This window comes from Gorilla gorilla, chromosome 16 (genome assembly GCF_029281585.2).
Source record: "Gorilla gorilla gorilla isolate KB3781 chromosome 16, NHGRI_mGorGor1-v2.1_pri, whole genome shotgun sequence".
NCBI classification, from domain to species: domain Eukaryota; kingdom Metazoa; phylum Chordata; class Mammalia; order Primates; family Hominidae; genus Gorilla; species Gorilla gorilla.
Genome location: NC_073240.2, coordinates 22,622,818 through 22,640,151, shown reverse-complemented (window position 1 = coordinate 22,640,151; position 17,334 = coordinate 22,622,818). Strand labels below are relative to the sequence as shown.

The 17,334-nt window shown below is 38.1% G+C and overlaps 1 protein-coding gene across 3 annotated transcripts in view; it reads left to right on the top strand.

Moving 5' to 3' along the window:
* LOC101137311 (paraspeckle component 1-like) overlaps positions 1-16,821 on the top strand; it is a 47,211-nt gene extending 30,390 nt beyond the window's left edge. The window contains exons 4-7 of one of the 3 annotated variants that reach the window (XM_055364181.2): positions 7,205-7,282; positions 9,620-9,677; positions 13,648-13,817; positions 16,324-16,821. In XM_055364181.2, the coding sequence (XP_055220156.1) occupies positions 7,205-7,282; positions 9,620-9,677; positions 13,648-13,817; positions 16,324-16,509 (492 nt within the window). In that variant the 3' untranslated portion in view covers positions 16,510-16,821. Of the gene's footprint in view, positions 1-7,120; positions 7,283-9,619; positions 9,678-13,647; positions 13,818-16,323 lie in introns of those variants that run through there. The other 2 variants (XM_055364180.2, XM_055364179.2) reach the window with 2 other exon arrangements.
* Positions 16,822-17,334: the final 513 nt, after the last annotated feature.

Below are 17,334 nucleotides of genomic sequence, written 5' to 3'. Positions count from 1 at the left end.
AACTTCCCCAATCTAGCAAGGCAGGCCAACGTTCAGATTCAGGAAATACAGGGAACGCCACAGAGATACTCCTTGAGAAGAGCAATTCCAATACACATAATTGTCAGATTCACCAAAGTTGAAATGAAGGAAAAAATGTTAAGGGCAGCCAGAGAGAAAGGTCAGGTTACCCACAAAGGGAAGCCCATCAGACTAACAGCTGATCCTCCTGGGAGAAACTCTACAAGCCAGAAGAGAGTGGGGGCCAAAATTCAACATTCTTAAAGAAAAGAATTTTCAACCCAGAATTTCATATCCAGCCAAACTAAGCTTCATAAGTGTAGGAGAAATAAAATACTTTCCAGACAAGCAAATGCTGAGAGATTTTGTCACCACCAGGCCTGCCCTAAAAGACCTCCTGAAGGAAGCACTAAACATGGAAAGGAACAACCGGTATCAGCCACTGCAAAAACATGCCAAATTGTAAAGACCATCGAGGCAAGGAAGAAATTGCATCAACTAAAGAGCAAAATAACCAGCTAACATCATAATGACAGGATCAAATTCACACATAACAATACTAACCTTAAACGTAAATGGGCTAAATGCTCCGATTAAAAGACACAGACTGGCAAATTGGATAAAAAGTCAAGACCCATCAGTATGCTGTATTCAGGAAACTCATCTCACGTGCAGAGACACACATAGGCTCAAAATAAAGGGATGGAGGAAGATCTACCAAGCAAATGGAAAACAAAAAAAGGCAGGGGTTGCAATCCTAGTCTCTGATAAAACAGACTTTAAACCAACAAAGATCAAAAGAGGCAAAGAAGGCCATTACATAATGGTAAAGGGATCAATTCAACAAGAAGAGCTAACTATCCTAAAAATATATGCACCCAATACAGGAGCACCCAGATTCATAAAGCAAGTCCTTAGAGACCTACAAACAGACTTAGACTCCCACACAATAATAATGGGAGACTTTAACACCCCACCGTCAACATTAGACAGATCAACAAGACAGAAAGTTAACAAGGATATCCAGGAATCGAACTCAGCTCTGCACCAAGCAGACCTAATAGAGATCTACAGAACTCTCCACCCCAAATCAACAGAATATACATTTTTTTCAGCACCACACCACACCTATTCCAATATTGACCACATAGTTGGAAGTAAATCACTCCTCAGCAAAGGTAAAAGAACAGAAATTTGACAAACTGTCTCTCAGACCACAGTGCAATCAAACTAGAACTCAGGATTAAGAAACTCGAGGTCAGAGGAGCCAAGATGGCCGAATAGGAACAGCTCCGGTCTACAGCTCCCAGCGTGAGTGATGCAGAAGACAGGTGATTTCTGCATTTCCATCTGAGGTACCGGGTTCATCTCACTAGGGAGTGCCAGACAGTGGGCGCAGGTCAGTGGGTGCAGCGCACCATGTGTGAGCCGAAGCAGGGTGAGGCATTGCCTCACTCGGGAAGCACAAGGGGCCACAGAGTTCCCTTTCCTAGTCAAAGAAAGGGGTGACAGACGGCACCTGGAAAGTCGGGTCACTCCCACCCAATACTGCGCTTTTCCGACAGGCTTAAAAAACGGCACACCGGGAGATTATATCCCGCACATGGCTCGGAGGGTCCTATGCCCACTGAGTCTTGCTGATTGCTAGCACAGCAGTCTGAGATCAAACTGCAAGGCGGCAGCGAGGCTGGGGGAGGGGCGCCCGCCATTGCCCAGGCTCGCTTAGGTAAACAAAGCAGCCGGGAAGCTCGAACTGGGTGGAGCCCACCACAGCTCAAGGAGGCCTGCCTGCCTCTGTAGGCTCCACCTCTGGGGGCAGGGCACAGACAAACAAAAAAACAGCAGTAACCTCTGCAGACTTAAATGTCCCTGTCTGACAGCTTTGAAGAGAGCAGTGGTTCTCCCAGCACACAGCTGGAGATCTGAGAACGGGCAGACTGCCTCCTCAAGTGGGTCCCTGACCCCTGACCCGCAAGCAGCCTAACTGGGAGGCACCCCCCCAGTAGGGGCAGACTGACACCTCACACGGCTGGGTACTCCTCTGAGACAAAACTTCCAGAGGAACGATCAGACAGCAGCATTCGCGGTTCACGAAAATCCGCTGTTCTGCAGCCACCGCTGCTGATACCCAGGCAAACAGGGTCTGGAGTGGACCTCTAGCAAACTCCAACAGACCTGCAGCTGAGGGTCCTGTCTGTTAGAAGGAAAACTAACAAACAGAAAGGACATCCACACCAAAAACCCATCTGTACATCACCATCATCAAAGACCAAAAGTAGATAAAACCACAAAGATGGGGAAAAAACAGAGCAGAAAAACTGGAAACTCTAAAAATCAGAGTGCCTCTCCTCCTCTAAAGGAACGCAGTTCCTCACCAGCAACAGAACAAAGCTGGATGGAGAATGACTTTGACGAATTGAGAGAAGAAGGCTTCAGACAATCAAACTACTCCGAGCTACAGGAGGAAATTCAAACCAAAGGCAAAGAAGTTAAAAACTTTGAAAAAAATTTACACGAATGTATAACTAGAATAACCAATGCAGAGAAGTGCTTAAAGGAGCTGATGGAGTTGAAAGCCAAGGCTCGAGAGCTACGTGAAGAATGCAGAAGCCTCAGGAGCCGATGCGATCAACTGGAAGAAAGGATATCAGTGATGGAAGATCAAATGAATGAAATGAAGCAAGAAGGCAAGTTTAGAGAAAAAAGAATAAAAAGAAACGAACAAAGCCTCCAACAAATATGGGACAATGTGAAAAGACCAAACCTACATCTGATTGGTGTACCTGAAAGTGACGGGGAGAATGGAAACAAGTTGGAAAACACTCTGCAGGATATTATCCAGGAGAACTTCCCCAATCTAGCAAGGCAGGCCAACATTCAGATTCAGGAAATACAGAGAACGCCACAAAGATACTCCTCGAGAAGAGCAACTCCAAGACACATAATTGTCAGATTCACCAAAGTTGAAATGAAGGAAAAAATGTTAAGGGCAGCCAGAGAGAAAGGTCAGGTTACCCACAAAGGGAAGCCCATCAGACTAACAGCTGATCCTCCTGGGAGAAACTTTACAAGCCAGAAGAGAGTGGGGGCCAATATTCAACATTCTTAAAGAGAAGAATTTTCAACACAGAATTTCATATCCAGCCAAACTAAGCTTCATAAGTGAAGGAGAAATAAAATACTTTCCAGACAAGCAAATGCTGAGAGATTTTGTCACCACCAGGCCTGCCCTAAAAGACCTCTTGAAGGAAGCACTAAACATGGAAGGGAACAACCAGTACCAGCCACTGCAAAATCATGCCAAATTGTAAAGACCATCGAGGCTAGGAAGAAACTGCAACTAACGAGCAAAATAACCAGCTAACATCATAATGACAGGATCAAATTCACACATAACAATATTAATTTTAAATGTAAATGGACTAAATGCTTGAATTAAAAGACACAGACTGGCAAATTGGATAAAAAGTCAAGACCCATCAGTGTGCTGTATTCAGGAAACCCATCTCACGTGCAGAGACACACATAGGCTCAAAATAAAAGGATGGAGGAAGATCTACCAAGCAAATGGAAAACAAAAAAAGGCAGAGGTTGCAATCCTAGTCTCTGATAAAACAGACTTTACACCAACAAAGATCAAAAGAGACAAAGAAGGCCATTACATAATGGTAAAGGGATCAATTCAACAAGAAGAGCTAACTATCCTAAATATATATGCACCCAATACAGGAGCACCCAGATTCATAAAGCAAGTCCTGAGTGACCTACAAAGAGACTTAGACTCCCACACAATAATGATGGGACACTTTAACACCCCACCGTCAACATTAGACAGATCAACGAGACAGAAGGTTAACAAGGATACCCAGGAATTGAACTCAGCTCTGCACCAAGCAGTCCTAATAGGCATCTACAGAACTCTCCACCCCAAATCAACAGAATATACATTTTTTTCAGCACCACACCACACCTATTCCAAAATTGACCGCATACTTGGAAGTAAAGCTCTCCTCAGCAAATGTAAAAGAACAGAAATTATAACAAACTGTCTCTCTGACCACAGTGCAATCAAACTAGAACTCAGGATTAAGAAACTCACTCAAAACCACTCAACTACATGGAAACTGAACAACCTGCTCCTGAATGACTACTGGGTACATAACGATATGAAGGCAGAAATAAAGATGTTCTTTGAAACCAACGAGAACAAAGACACAACATACCAGAATCTCTGGGACACATTCAAAGCAGTGTGTAGAGGGAAATTTATAGCACTAAATACCCACAAGAGAAAGCAGGAAAGATCCAGAATTGACACCCTTACATCACAATTAAAAGAACTAGAAAAGCAAGAGCAAACACATTCAAAAGCTAGCAGAAGGCAAGAAATAACTAAAATCAGAGCAGATCTGAAGGAAATAGAGACACAAAAAACCCTTCAAAAAATTAATGAATCCAGGAGCTGGTTTCTTGAAAGGATCAACAAAATTGATAGACTGCTAGCAAAACTAATAAAGAAGAAAAGAGAGAAGAATCAAATAGATGCAATAAAAAATGATAAAGGGGATATCACCACCCATCCCACACAAATACAAACTACCATCAGAGAATACTACAAACACCTCTACGCAAATAAACTAGAAAATCTAGAAGAAATCGATAAATTCCTCGACACATACACCCTTCCAAGACTAAACCAGGAAGAAATTGAATCTCTGAATAGACCAATAACAGGCTCCGAAATTGTGGTAATAATCAATAGCTTACCAATCAAAAAGAGTCCAGGACCAGATGGATTCACAGCCGAATTCTACCAGAGGTACAAGGAGGAACTGGTACCATTCCTTCTGAAACTATTCCAGTCAATAGAAAAAGAGGGAATCCTCTCTAACTCATTTTATGAGGCCAGCATCATCCTGATACCAAAGCCGGGCAGAGACACAACCAAAAAAGAGTATTTTAGACCAATATCCTTGATGAACATTGATGCAAAAATCCTCAATACAGTACTGGCAAACCGAATCCAGCAGCACATCGAAAAGCTTATCCACCATGATCAAGTGGGCTTCATCCCTGGGATGCAAGGCTGGTTCAATATACGCAAATCAATAAATGTAATCCAGCATATAAACAGAACCAAAGACAAAAACCACAGAATTATCTCAATAGACGCAGAAAAGGCCTTTGACAAAATTCAACAACCCTTCATGCTAAAAACTCTCAATAAATTAGGTATTGATGGGACATATCTCAAAATAATAAGAGCTATCTATGACAAACCCACAGCCAATATCATACTGAATGGGCAAAAATTTTAGGTTTTAAAAGCACCTCTTCAGAGTGAGTTTACACCTGACAATTGAAACTGGTAATCTTGAAAATGCTCTCAGGTGTATGCATTACAAATAAAATTCTTAGGAGCAGTGTTGTGTGCCCTGTAGTCCCAGCTACTTGGGAGGCTGAGGTGGGAGGATCAATTGAGCTCAGGAATTCGAGGCCAGCTTGGGCAACATAGTGAGATGCCCGTCTCTCTCTCTTTTTTTTTTTTTTGGAGACAGAATCTCACTTTGTCGCTGAGGCTGGAGTGCAGTGGCACAATCTCGGCTCACTGCAAGCTCCACCTCCCGGGTTCACGCCATTCTCCTGCCTCAGCCTCCCGAGTACTGGGACTACAGTTGCCTGCCACTGTGCCCAGCTAATTTTTTTGTATTTTTAGTGGTGACGGGTTTCACTGTGTTAGCCAGGATGGTTTTGATCTCCTGACCTCATGATCCTCCCGCCTCGGCCTCCCAAAGTGCTGGGATTGTAGGCATGAGCCACCGTGCCTGACCAAGGCCCGTCTCTTAAAATCTCAGCCGAATAGAAGCTTCTTTAACAATTAATTTATGTAAAATACTTATTTCCTTCTGTCCCTTGATGTGTGCTAGATTGTGTTTACATTTAACTGATCTTCAGTTAGAAAGCCACCCTATGTATTAAAAAACAGCCATTAATTTTGTTACACATTCAGTTGAATTTGACAGTAATATCAGAGCAATCTATTCACTCAATTACCTGACCGAGGCTTTCAAAATACATTGTTGAATGTATTTGGTTTAAGAGACACATGTCATGTTAATGAACACAGTAAGTTTCCCTACTTCTATTTGTCGTTGCCTCCATTTCTAATTTAGTATTTAACAAGTAACAACTACTTTTTGTTTCGTGACTAAACCTTGCAGTATAAATTAAGATGTAATTAGCTGGGTGCAGTGGCATGATTGTAGTTCCAGCTACTAGGGAGCCTGAGGCAGGAGGATCCGTTGAGCCCAGTGAGTATAAGTCCAGCCTGGGCAACATAGTGAGACTCGTCTTTATTTATTATTATTATTTTTAATGTAATTAATTATTCAAAAGGATTCATTTTAAAGTTTCAATATTTTAGTAGCCTTTTTCAAAAGAGCTTTAGGTCCACAGCAAGATTGTGTGGAAGGTACAGAGATTTCCCGTCTACCCCGTGCCACATGCATACAGCTTCTCCTGCTATCAAAATGTTTTACCAGAATGATACACTTATAACAATTGCTGAAGCCACATTGACACGTGCTTATCAACCAAAGTCTATAGTTTACCTTTAGATTTGCTCTGTGTACATTCTGAGGGTTTTGACAAATCTATGACATGAACCTATGATTATAGTATCATACAGAGTATTTTCACCTCCTTAAAAATCTTCTGTGCTCTGCTTCTTTATCCCTTCCACCTGCTTCTTTATCCCTTCCACCTAACCCTTGGCAACCACTGATCCTTCTATCATCTCCATAGTTTAGTTTTTTCCAGAATGTCATATAGTTGGAATCATACAGTATACAGCCTCTTCAGATTGGCTTCTAGTCACCGGGCAATATGCATTTAAATTTCCTCTGTGTCTTTTCATGGGTTGATAGCTCATTTCTTTTTAGCACTGAATAATATTTTGGTTGTACCACAGTTCACCCATTCATATACTAAAGGACATCTTAGTTGCTTCCAGGTTTTAGCAATTATGAATCAAGCTGCTATAAACATTCATGTGTAGGTTTTTGTGTAGACATAAGTTTGCACCTCCTTTGGGTAAAATGCAAAGAGTGATATTGCTGTATCAGATGTTAAGAGTATGTTTAATTTTATCAGAAACTGCCAGACTGTCTTGCAAAATGGTTACACCTGTTTGTATTCCCTTCAGCAATACGTTGAAATTCTTGTTGCATCGCATCTTGGCCAGCATTTGTTTTTGTCAGTGTTTCGGATCGTCACCATTCTAGTAGGTTTTGTAGTGCTATCTCATTTTAATTTGCAGCTCCGTCAATGTAATTTGCAATTCTATCAATGGCATACGATGTAAAGTTTCATTTTAACAATCATGTAACTGAGGAATATTTTCCCAGATATTCATGGGTGAAGATATTTAGGAATGCATGTATTGAGGGGAGAAAACCCGCCTTTGGGTATATATATATATATATATATATATAAAGAGATTGTCTTATATTTTTTAAACTACCCCTCACTAACTAGCAGTGAATAACACAGTATATTGGAAATTGTTGTTTTTAATTCCCTGAATTTAAAATGTTAAGTTTTCCAAGCACTCACTTTTGGTTAGGTTGGAAAGTTTACATGCTATCGAGTTGTATCAATAGAAATGTATTTTTTTTTCCTTTTCAGTTCAAAACTTTAAAAAATTTTTTGGAGTGAGGTCTCATTTTGTCACCCAGGCTGGAGCGCAGTGACGCAATCATAGGCTACCGTACCTGTAATTCCTGACCTCAAGGGATCCTCCTGCGTTGGTCCCCCAAAACCCCGAGATTACAGGCACTGGACATCATGCCTGACCCTTATTTACTTTTTTTTTTTTTTTTTTTTTTTTTGAGATGGAGTCTTGCTCTGTCGCCCAGGCTGGAGCGTAGTGGGTTGATCTCGGCTCACTGCAACCTCCACCTTCTGGGTTCACGCCATTCTCCTGCCTCAGCCTCCCGAGTAGCTGGGACTACAGGCACCCGCCACCACGCCCAGCTAATTTTTTGTGTTTTTAATAGAGACAGGGTTTCACCATGTTGACTAGGCTGGTCTTAAACTCCTGATTATGCTTATAATCCCAGCACATTGCGAGCGTGAGGCAGGAGAATTGCTTGAGACCAGGAGTTAGATACCAGCCTGGTTGACATAGCAAGACCCTATCTCTACAAAAAAATAATGAAAAAATTCACCAGGCATGATGGTGCATGCTTGTCATCCCATCTATTCGGAAGCTGAGGCAGGAGGATCACTTGAGCCCAGGAGTTCGAGGCTGCAGTGAGCTATCATGACGCCACTGCACTGCAGCCAGGGCAACATAGCGAGGATCTCTGAAAAAAAATTTTTTTAAAGAAGCTTTAAAAAGATTGATATCATGTGAGAAAGCATTTTCTCTCTTCATGATGGTGTTTTTGTTGTACCGTAGCTTCATTCATTGTACCGTAGCTTCATTAAGATTACCTTTGGACATCTCCATTTAAGTTAGACAGGCAGGTTTTCTTTTAAGGAGCCTCTTGTGGCTTAATGGCAATTACGTTTCCATCATAGGCTTTTATTTTATTTCCAGCTTTATAGGTGCTCTTCAACAGTCTTTTGTATTATAAAATGGAACTTTAAATGAACATTTAGATTTTAATAAGATTGCTTTTCAAAAGTACAGTAATTATGCTTTCTTTAAACATTGCTGCATTTGTCTCATAATGGAATGTTTTTCATGATTGCTACATTTAACAGTTTTCTGTGACTGGAAATGGTCATCAAGTCAAAGTGAAAATTGCAATTTTCATATGTTATCTTGAGAAATTTCACTTAGAGATTTCATTGAAGTTAATTCTATGTCACCGTTGTTGGTAAATGAACAGCTTTTAGGAAGCAGTTTCTGTAATGAAATTTCAAATGTTCTGAATATTTCTGTTTTATAGTTAACTGTGTAATACTTTCATTCAGGTTTTCAAATACAATTACTGCGCAGTTAAAGGAAAGCAATGTTATGTCGAGCTTTCAGTAATTGCTTGTGTGGGCTATCTATAGTCCCTGGATGAAATAATGCTTGAGTAGATGAATACAAATACATGAATGAATTATAATATTTAGACAATGAAGATTGTAACCTTATTTTTAGCATAATTCCCTAAAGCTATTTGTGTTATATGTTCAAATACATTTCAATATGAACTTGGTAACAGTCATTTCTATTTTAAGACTTCAGTGACCTGGGAGGAGAAAATAATTGGCTCTGGTGGTTATCATTACTAGATTTTCCTTTGCTTGGAATCTAGGCATGTATCTTTCATCTGTTGGAATAAAAACATTAAAAATAATATGTGATATATTTTATATAATCTGATTCATTAGTAATCTAATCTTGCAATATAAACTGGGTGCATTAAGCATTTGTAGTATATTAAGCCTGGGAGACTGAAGTTTCTTTTCAGCATTCTTATTAAGTTTATGATGATGGAAACTTTTCAAAATCTTTAATGGAAAATGATGTCCCAATTCACTCTTTTCCTTTTGATTTTAGATGGGAAATGTAAAGTCATAAGATCGATAGGTTGACTGTGACAACTATGTTTACTTACAGAGAGAACAGGAAATGAGAATGGGTGATATGGGTCCCCGTGGAGCAATAAACATGGGAGGTAGGGATTTGAAGCAAAAGGCTTTTGTAATTTATCATTTTTGGGGGGACTGTTTATGCTGTTTATGGTATCTACATATCAGTAAGAAACTAAAATACGGAACCAACATTTCTAAAGGTGAAATCTCTTACATCCATTAAACTGGAATACAATACAATTATATTAAAAATATATGTCTGGGAAGAAAATTCTCATTTTGTTTTTGTTTGAAGGCTAAAAGATGTGTTATACATTCATAGGCTTAATGAAACATATAAACCAGGTTGCAATACAGCCTGAAGGTAGTTTAGTCATTGCATTGTGTAATACAGCTCTGTCTTTGCCGTTTTAAAATCAATTTATGTGCCTTCTAATTGGCTTTTTTTTTTTTTTTTTTTTTTGAGGCAGGACCTCACTCTGTTGCCCAGGCTGGAGTACAGTGGCGCAATCTCGGCTTGCTGAAACCTCGACTTCCTGGGCTCAAGTGGTCCTTCCATCTTACCAAGTAGATGGGACTACAGGCATGCGCCACCACGCCTGGCTTATTTTTTGTATTTTTAGTAGAGACGGGATTTCGCCTTGTTGCCCAGGATGGTCTCGAACTCCTGGGCTCAAGCAGTTTACCCACATCAGCTTCCCAAAGTGCTGATGTTCCAGGCATGAGCCACCTCGCCTGTCCTAATTGGACACTGGAAATTGATAGTTTCCGAGTTGGAAATTGATAGTTTCTGAGTTGTGTTTTTAGGTAGAGAGCGTTTTATACATTTCTATCTTAAACTAGCTTTTTGTGTAACTTTGAAGCTGTTTTCCTTCACTTTAATGAATATTGAACTTTTTTCTTTTAACCTGCAGTGTTGTGCACAGAAGTGCACTCAGTGTCTGTAGTCTATAACTCATCAAGGGAATTATATGTGTGTCGCCAATGCATGTTTTAGAGTTGACTAAGCTTTTAAGAAAGCATATTAGCAACTTTAGTATGGATTTGCCCGTACAGCCAAGTTGCAAGGGAAATAATGCCAAGTAAATAACCTGAAGGAAAAGCAAGTGTGGCATATCGTAGGCCTTACTAAATTTGAAATTTGAAATGTCATACATTTAAAAATTGGGTAAGGAATTAAATTTTATGAAATTAATTGTCACACAAAAGCTGTCCCACATTAAATTGTCCCACAAAAGCTGTTATGAAGCTGAAAATCTTTACATAACTTAAACGTACATATTGTTTTAAAGATTACACTACCATGGCAAACAATATACTTAACATGCACACCCATTTACAAAATCAAGTGTGTTCTTAGCATATATAGTCTATCAAATGAAACTTAAGTCATGTGTGGAATGAACATTTTCCATGATCAGCTTTTTTTTCTTAAACTTCTGTTGCCAGTTTTTCAATACTACTAATCAGATAATGTAGAGTCATATATTGCTGTTTACTTGGTCACTTTTTACCAACGAGTAGTCAGTGAATATCTCTGGTATATGCAGGAAGCAAGAAACATGGCCCTCGCCCATAAAGAACTTAATTGTGAAATTACTACAGTGGATACGTGAAATAATTAATGAACCAAGAGCGGCTGCGTTCTAAATTATGAAGCATAATTGAGTATAGTGATGTCCAAGTGGTCCAATATTTATGTCTTTCTTTTAGAGTAAATGCTGGGATGCTATTTAATATAATCCATGTAACTTTAAGGATTTTAGGAATAAGGTTATTGTCGATTATAGGCAGTTTAAAAGGCCATTATCATTATTAGAGTGACATTAACATCAGAGCTAAACTTTAAAATAGTATAAAACTTAAAACCATTTCTGATGGTGCGGAGATACTCTGCAATTTTATCAGAAGAAATATCAGAATATGCCTTTAGAGTCCTTATTTAGTTAGGAATTGAAGATAAGTTAAAATTTTTGTGACATTTTATTCACCAGAGGATTTATTTACATTTTAGCACTTAACTCTCCTAAAGCCCGTTTATCTAATTTTCTCTTCAGTCTTCATTCAATGTGAGACTTCATCATAATGGTTTTGTAGAGCTATTAATCATTATCATCCAGTTGGGTTGTTGAGAAGTTAAAACTGTCATAACTCATCAAGTTACATTGATGGAAAGTGGCAGCAGATTTTCTGGTGTATCACTAGTGTGTATAACCAAGCAAAACCTACATTATAATGCTACCTTTCTAGTAATCAGATAATGCTAACATTTTTTATATCTTTAAATTTATTTATAGCTATGTGGTGGAAGATGTGAGTACTAAAAGTAAAGCTCTAAGTTAACTATTGTTAGTTGGAAATATTATTTTTGATTTTTTATACCCATAGTTGTATATATTCTGAACCCACCATTGTAAAATTACATTCTATTAAAGAGAAAGAGAGGAAAAAGAAAACTTAATTTGTTTTCTAGGGGATAGTTGAGGTAAGACACCTCTTAGATACTATTCTTATACTCTCTTCATTTCTAGTTGTAGAAAGTATTAAAAATAGCTATTTAGAGCTATACTGAGGGAGTGGAAAGACTCTTGGATAAAGTATATTTATTGGCAAGAGCATTTGGGGATGAAGGAAATAATTCCTTCCTATGAATTTGCTAGGTTTCTGGGGATTGGATTCAAAGAGCAGAAGTATGATGCCAGGGGCTGGTAGGGACCCAGCCATATAGAGATTTTAGCTGCATTATAATGTATATTTGAGAAATTGAGTTCTTATTATCAGAAAATTGACCTATGTAATGAAATACTAGAATAAAATCCTAAATTAGAATGGCTTTGTCGTGAATTTTTAATAATAAACAAGTACCAACACTTAAAAGGGAAAAAATTTTTCAAAGAAGATACCTAAAAATGTGTTGTATCTGAGATCATCATATATGTAGTATTAGAGCACAAACACTATTAAAATTAATATGAGGTAAGGTGGATTTTCTAATGAAAAAACTTGAAATATTATCAGATTGTCCCCATTTATGGAATGTAAGCTTGTCAGAAAGATCCAGATAGCTATATTAATGTTTTATCTGTATTTGGTTGCCGTTGCTTTTAAAAATAAGTTCTGTTATAAGTCATTTTAATTTTTTTGTTTAGATTCCATATTTCAATATAAAAAGTTAAAAAAAGAGTACCTCATGTAATTTAGCAAGGTATTCCATAAACTCAGGGAGGAAAAACAAAAAACTAAGATGAGAGGCTAGTTATAATGATCTTTATTTATATATTGCAGGAAATGATTTCCTCTCTGGCAACTTAGCATAATTTACTGCTAATATTTTTAGCCATGGCTTAAAAAAAATTAAGTGGTTTTGTAAGTGCTAATCATTTGTTACTCGTTTAAACTGTAAAATGTAGTACCCATTGTTAGGGATTATTTGGTTTAAAAGCCTACTGTAGGCCAGGCGCGGTGGCTCACGCCTGTAATCCCAGCACTTTGGGAGGCCGAGGCCAGCAGATCAAAAGGTCAGGAGATCGAGACCAGCCTGGCTAACACGGTGAAACCCCGTCTCTACTAAAAAGAGAAAAAAAATTAGCCGGACGTAGTGGCGGGCGCCTGTAGTCCCAGCTACTCGGGAGGCTGAGGCAGAAGAATGGCGTGAACCGGGAAGGCGGAGTTTGCAGTGACCCGAGATCGCGCCACTGCACTCCAGCCTGGGTGACAGAGCAAGACTCTGTCTCAAAAAAAAAAAAAAAAAAAAGTCTAGTATAACAAATAATAGTGATGTCTCAAAGCTTTCAAACTGTTACAGTCTCAAATGCTCTAAAATAATTGATAGTTTCCTCCTTGATTTTATGTACGTTTGGCTTGGGGATGAAAATTCTAATTCTGGAGTGTAGGTAATGCCCTACTACAGAGTAGATAACGCATATCCCATTCTCAAGGAGCGAAAATAATTTTGATAACGGTCTTGGTATATAGATTGCATAAATATTGTTAAATTGTTAATGTTTACTAAACTAATATAGGACAGCTCTAAGTATAGATTGTTTTTCATAGATGCGTTTAGCCCAGCCCCTGCTGGTAACCAAGGTCCTCCTCCAGTGATGGGTATGAATATGAACAACAGAGCAACTATACCTGGCCCACCAATGGGTCCTGGTCCTGCCATGGGACCAGAAGGAGCCGCAAATATGGGAACTCCAATGATGCCAGATAATGGAGCAGTGGTAATGTATCATAAACATTATTTTGATTGTATTCAGTAATGTACACTTCTGCATCAAGGATAACTTCACACTTAATATAATTTGGTATCATTTGTTTTGGCAGCCAATGAAGAAGAAAATTTTGTGACATCATATGTTGATTTATTAGAGATAGTTTTTTTGTTTTTGTTTTTGTTTTTCTTTCAGATGGAGTCTCGCGCTGTCACCCAGGCTGGTATGCAGTGGCGCAATCTCGGCTTGCTGCAACCTCTGCCTCCAAGGTTCAAGCAACTCTCCTGCCTCAGCCTCTGGAGTAGTTGGGGCTACAGGCGTGCGCCACCACGCCCGGCTAATTTTTGTATTTTTAGTAGAGACAGGGTTTCACTATGTTGGCCAGGCTGGTCTCAAATTCCTGACGTGGTGTTCCGCCCGCCTCAGGCTCCCAAAGTGCTGGGATTACAGGCGTGAGCCACCGCGTCCAGCTGAGATAGTTTTTAAGTAGTCCAAGAATTAGGATTACTGTCTGTGGCATGCTGTGGTACCTCAATATATAGCAAATGCATATGTTAATTACAGTTATTTTTCTGTGCTTTTTAATTTGTTTCCATCTTTTACCAGCATTCTAATGTTCAAGCATTTTATGATAGTGTTCTCTTCCTGTGTGGACTCCTTATGTTTGATGGGGACAAAAGTCCAATATGTATGAACACAGTTTTCAGTAAATATTTTTGATAAAAATATTACCTGTCATGATTTATTGCAAATTATTTAGCTATAAATTAACATTAAAGTGTTTGTGTATTTCCAAACCACCATTGTGGCATTCTTTTCACAGAATTTTAAATTATATTTAGTAAATTTAAAGTAGACAGTTTTTTATCTTGATCTGAGAGTGTGAAGATATCTTTGTGTGGATTAAATACTATGAAAACAAGGTTTTTCAGTTGTAATTTTTATTATATTTAAATATATTAGTAGCAAGAATGATACCTTTTATCATTTCTATTAAAGTCTGTCACTATATAAATCGGACTTTAGGCAAACCGTTTTCTCATTTAGTGTTCGTTAATGCTTGTTCTAAATAACATTTTGAAAGGGAAATTGTTTGGTTATCTATTTTGAAAAGGCAGTTTAGTTTTGAAACTACTGTATGAAATCTTGAGGCGCCAATGCTGCTAAGAAAGAAAGAGCACTGCCTGTTAGACTCAGACCTGTCATCAGTTGTAAATCCACCGTGATCAGAGACATTAAAAGCAATGCATTGTATGTCTTAGAGTTGAATGCAGCATTTATCATTATTTTATTTGCTTCAAATGTAGTCTTTTAAGAATTTGGATAAATTGGACATGCTGGCAGTTGGATTTTTTAAAATGATAGTTTATACAGGGAGATAAAGAGGCAGTGCACGGCTACTATGAACAGATGGCGCTTAACACGGTGATTGCATTTATTTCCTTCAGTAGAGGCTTTATTTTATAGTGATATGTTTGAAAGCTAGTAAAAACTTATACTACTTTGGTTAAGTTTTTGTGTGGCATATAATCATCAATAGAAACATAGAAGTAACATTAACTGTCCCATTTTTTTATTGTCTCCCTGAAATTGTAAACTTTATTTAAATATCACCCTTGGTCTGTTTTGCACTGACATTTTACTGCTACACTTCAGGGAGTTCTATCCAACCTTTCAGATTAATATGTATGATTATTGTGAAGTTTTTCAAAACATTTAATCCAGATATTTAATTATGCTTATTAGTGCATGTTATTACATTAATTTTTAAAACTTTTCCCATGATAATCTTTCAAGGAAAACACTCTCAGAAGTTTCCATACTGAAATCATAATTCTTTGTGTATGTCTATATTAGTGCTTTCTATCTTCAAGGAATTGATGTAAAGATTTTTTTTTAGAATGTTTACTTTTAAAAAACCGAATTGATGCTGCTCCCCAGCTTTATTTCTCTGATTTTTTTTAAAAAGTATTTTCCTTACAAAAAATTAGCCGGACGTGGTGGCAGGCGCCTGTAGTTCCAGCTACTCAGGAGGCTGAGGCAGCAGAATGGCATGAACCCGGAAGGTGGAGCTTGCAGTGAGCCGAGATTGCACCACTGCACTCCAGCCTGGGCGACAGAGCGAGACTCCGTCTCCAAAAAAAAAAAAGTATTTTTCTTACATAGCATAGTTTCATGCAATATAAACTTTTGAAAAAAGGAATCAGAGATGTATTATAATATTGTTTAGGCTTAAGATTACATTTGCTTCTGTCATGAAATCAGTTCTTTGTTCTTGAAATTGGGGCATAGCATTAGCAATGTGTAAACCTTCAGATGCTGCATTTTTTAAAAAAAACATAGTAACTAATTAAATTGCTCCTTTCTTCCTTCTATGTGTGATCCTGATTCTGCTGGACTTTCTGCCGAACTTCATGACACCACCACTTGGGATTTTGCTAATTTTTCTTGTCACTTATATTTGGCGTGTTCCAAATGGACTTCATATTCTATTCCTTATTGTGTGGTATCATAGCACAATGACAGATTTCCTCAAGGACCGCCATCTCAGATGGGTTCACCTATGGGGAGTAGAACAGGTTCTGAAACCCCTCAAGCACCAATGACTGGTGTAGGTCCTGTGAGTGGTGGTCCTGGTGGCTTTGGTAGAGGAAGTCAAGGGGGCAACTTTGAAGGCCCTAATAAGCGTCGTAGATATTAAACATTCGTTCATTCCTGGCTATCTAGAAAAAAAAAAAAGTCAGTGGTATGCCTTTATACTTTTACCTGTTATCTGGAAGAAATGGTTTTATTGTTAATGTATGTAGACTTAAAAGTTTTTTTTTTTTGTAAAACTTGAGGTTTTTGTATTTTTCTTTATTCGTGAGCTTTGTAGATTAGAATGGTAATGATGCTCATCATTTTGAATGTTGAAATGTGTTTGTGACTTTAGCTAAATATAAGTATTCCATAGTACTGTGAAATCTATGTAGTTACTTAATCTCAATAAAGAAATCATTTTGGATAATTTAAACTGTTATTAGTGGTATTCTCTTACGGTCTTACTAAACTTTGCTGTAACAGTAATGCTTTGGTTGCTTCAACTAATCCTATCATTAAAAATGAAAATGATTTTGCTTTTTAATTTGTGCAAGCAGCACTGAAGATAGAAGCTTAATTAATGAAAGTTAATGTCAATAAGGGGTAGATAGAGTAGTATATGTGGGGGTGGGAGGGTATGGGAGTTTAATTTGTATAAACCACTGATGTTCTGTGAAATCGGAATTTCCAGCTACATTTCATATAGATTCTGAATATTCAGGTATTCTGAGACAGATTATTAAGGATATCTTTGTCCTGTGCTGACTTTTCCAAATAAATCTTTTTCATCTTGAAAAAAACTGTTTGAAGGCAAATCTCTTTTGCTTATAAAAAATAATGTCTAGTTTTAAACATATCTGCCATTATTTATTTGGTTTCAATATCTAGACCTTACCCAATTATTATCATACAGTTAGTGTTAAACATTCTTTAAAATAAAACAATA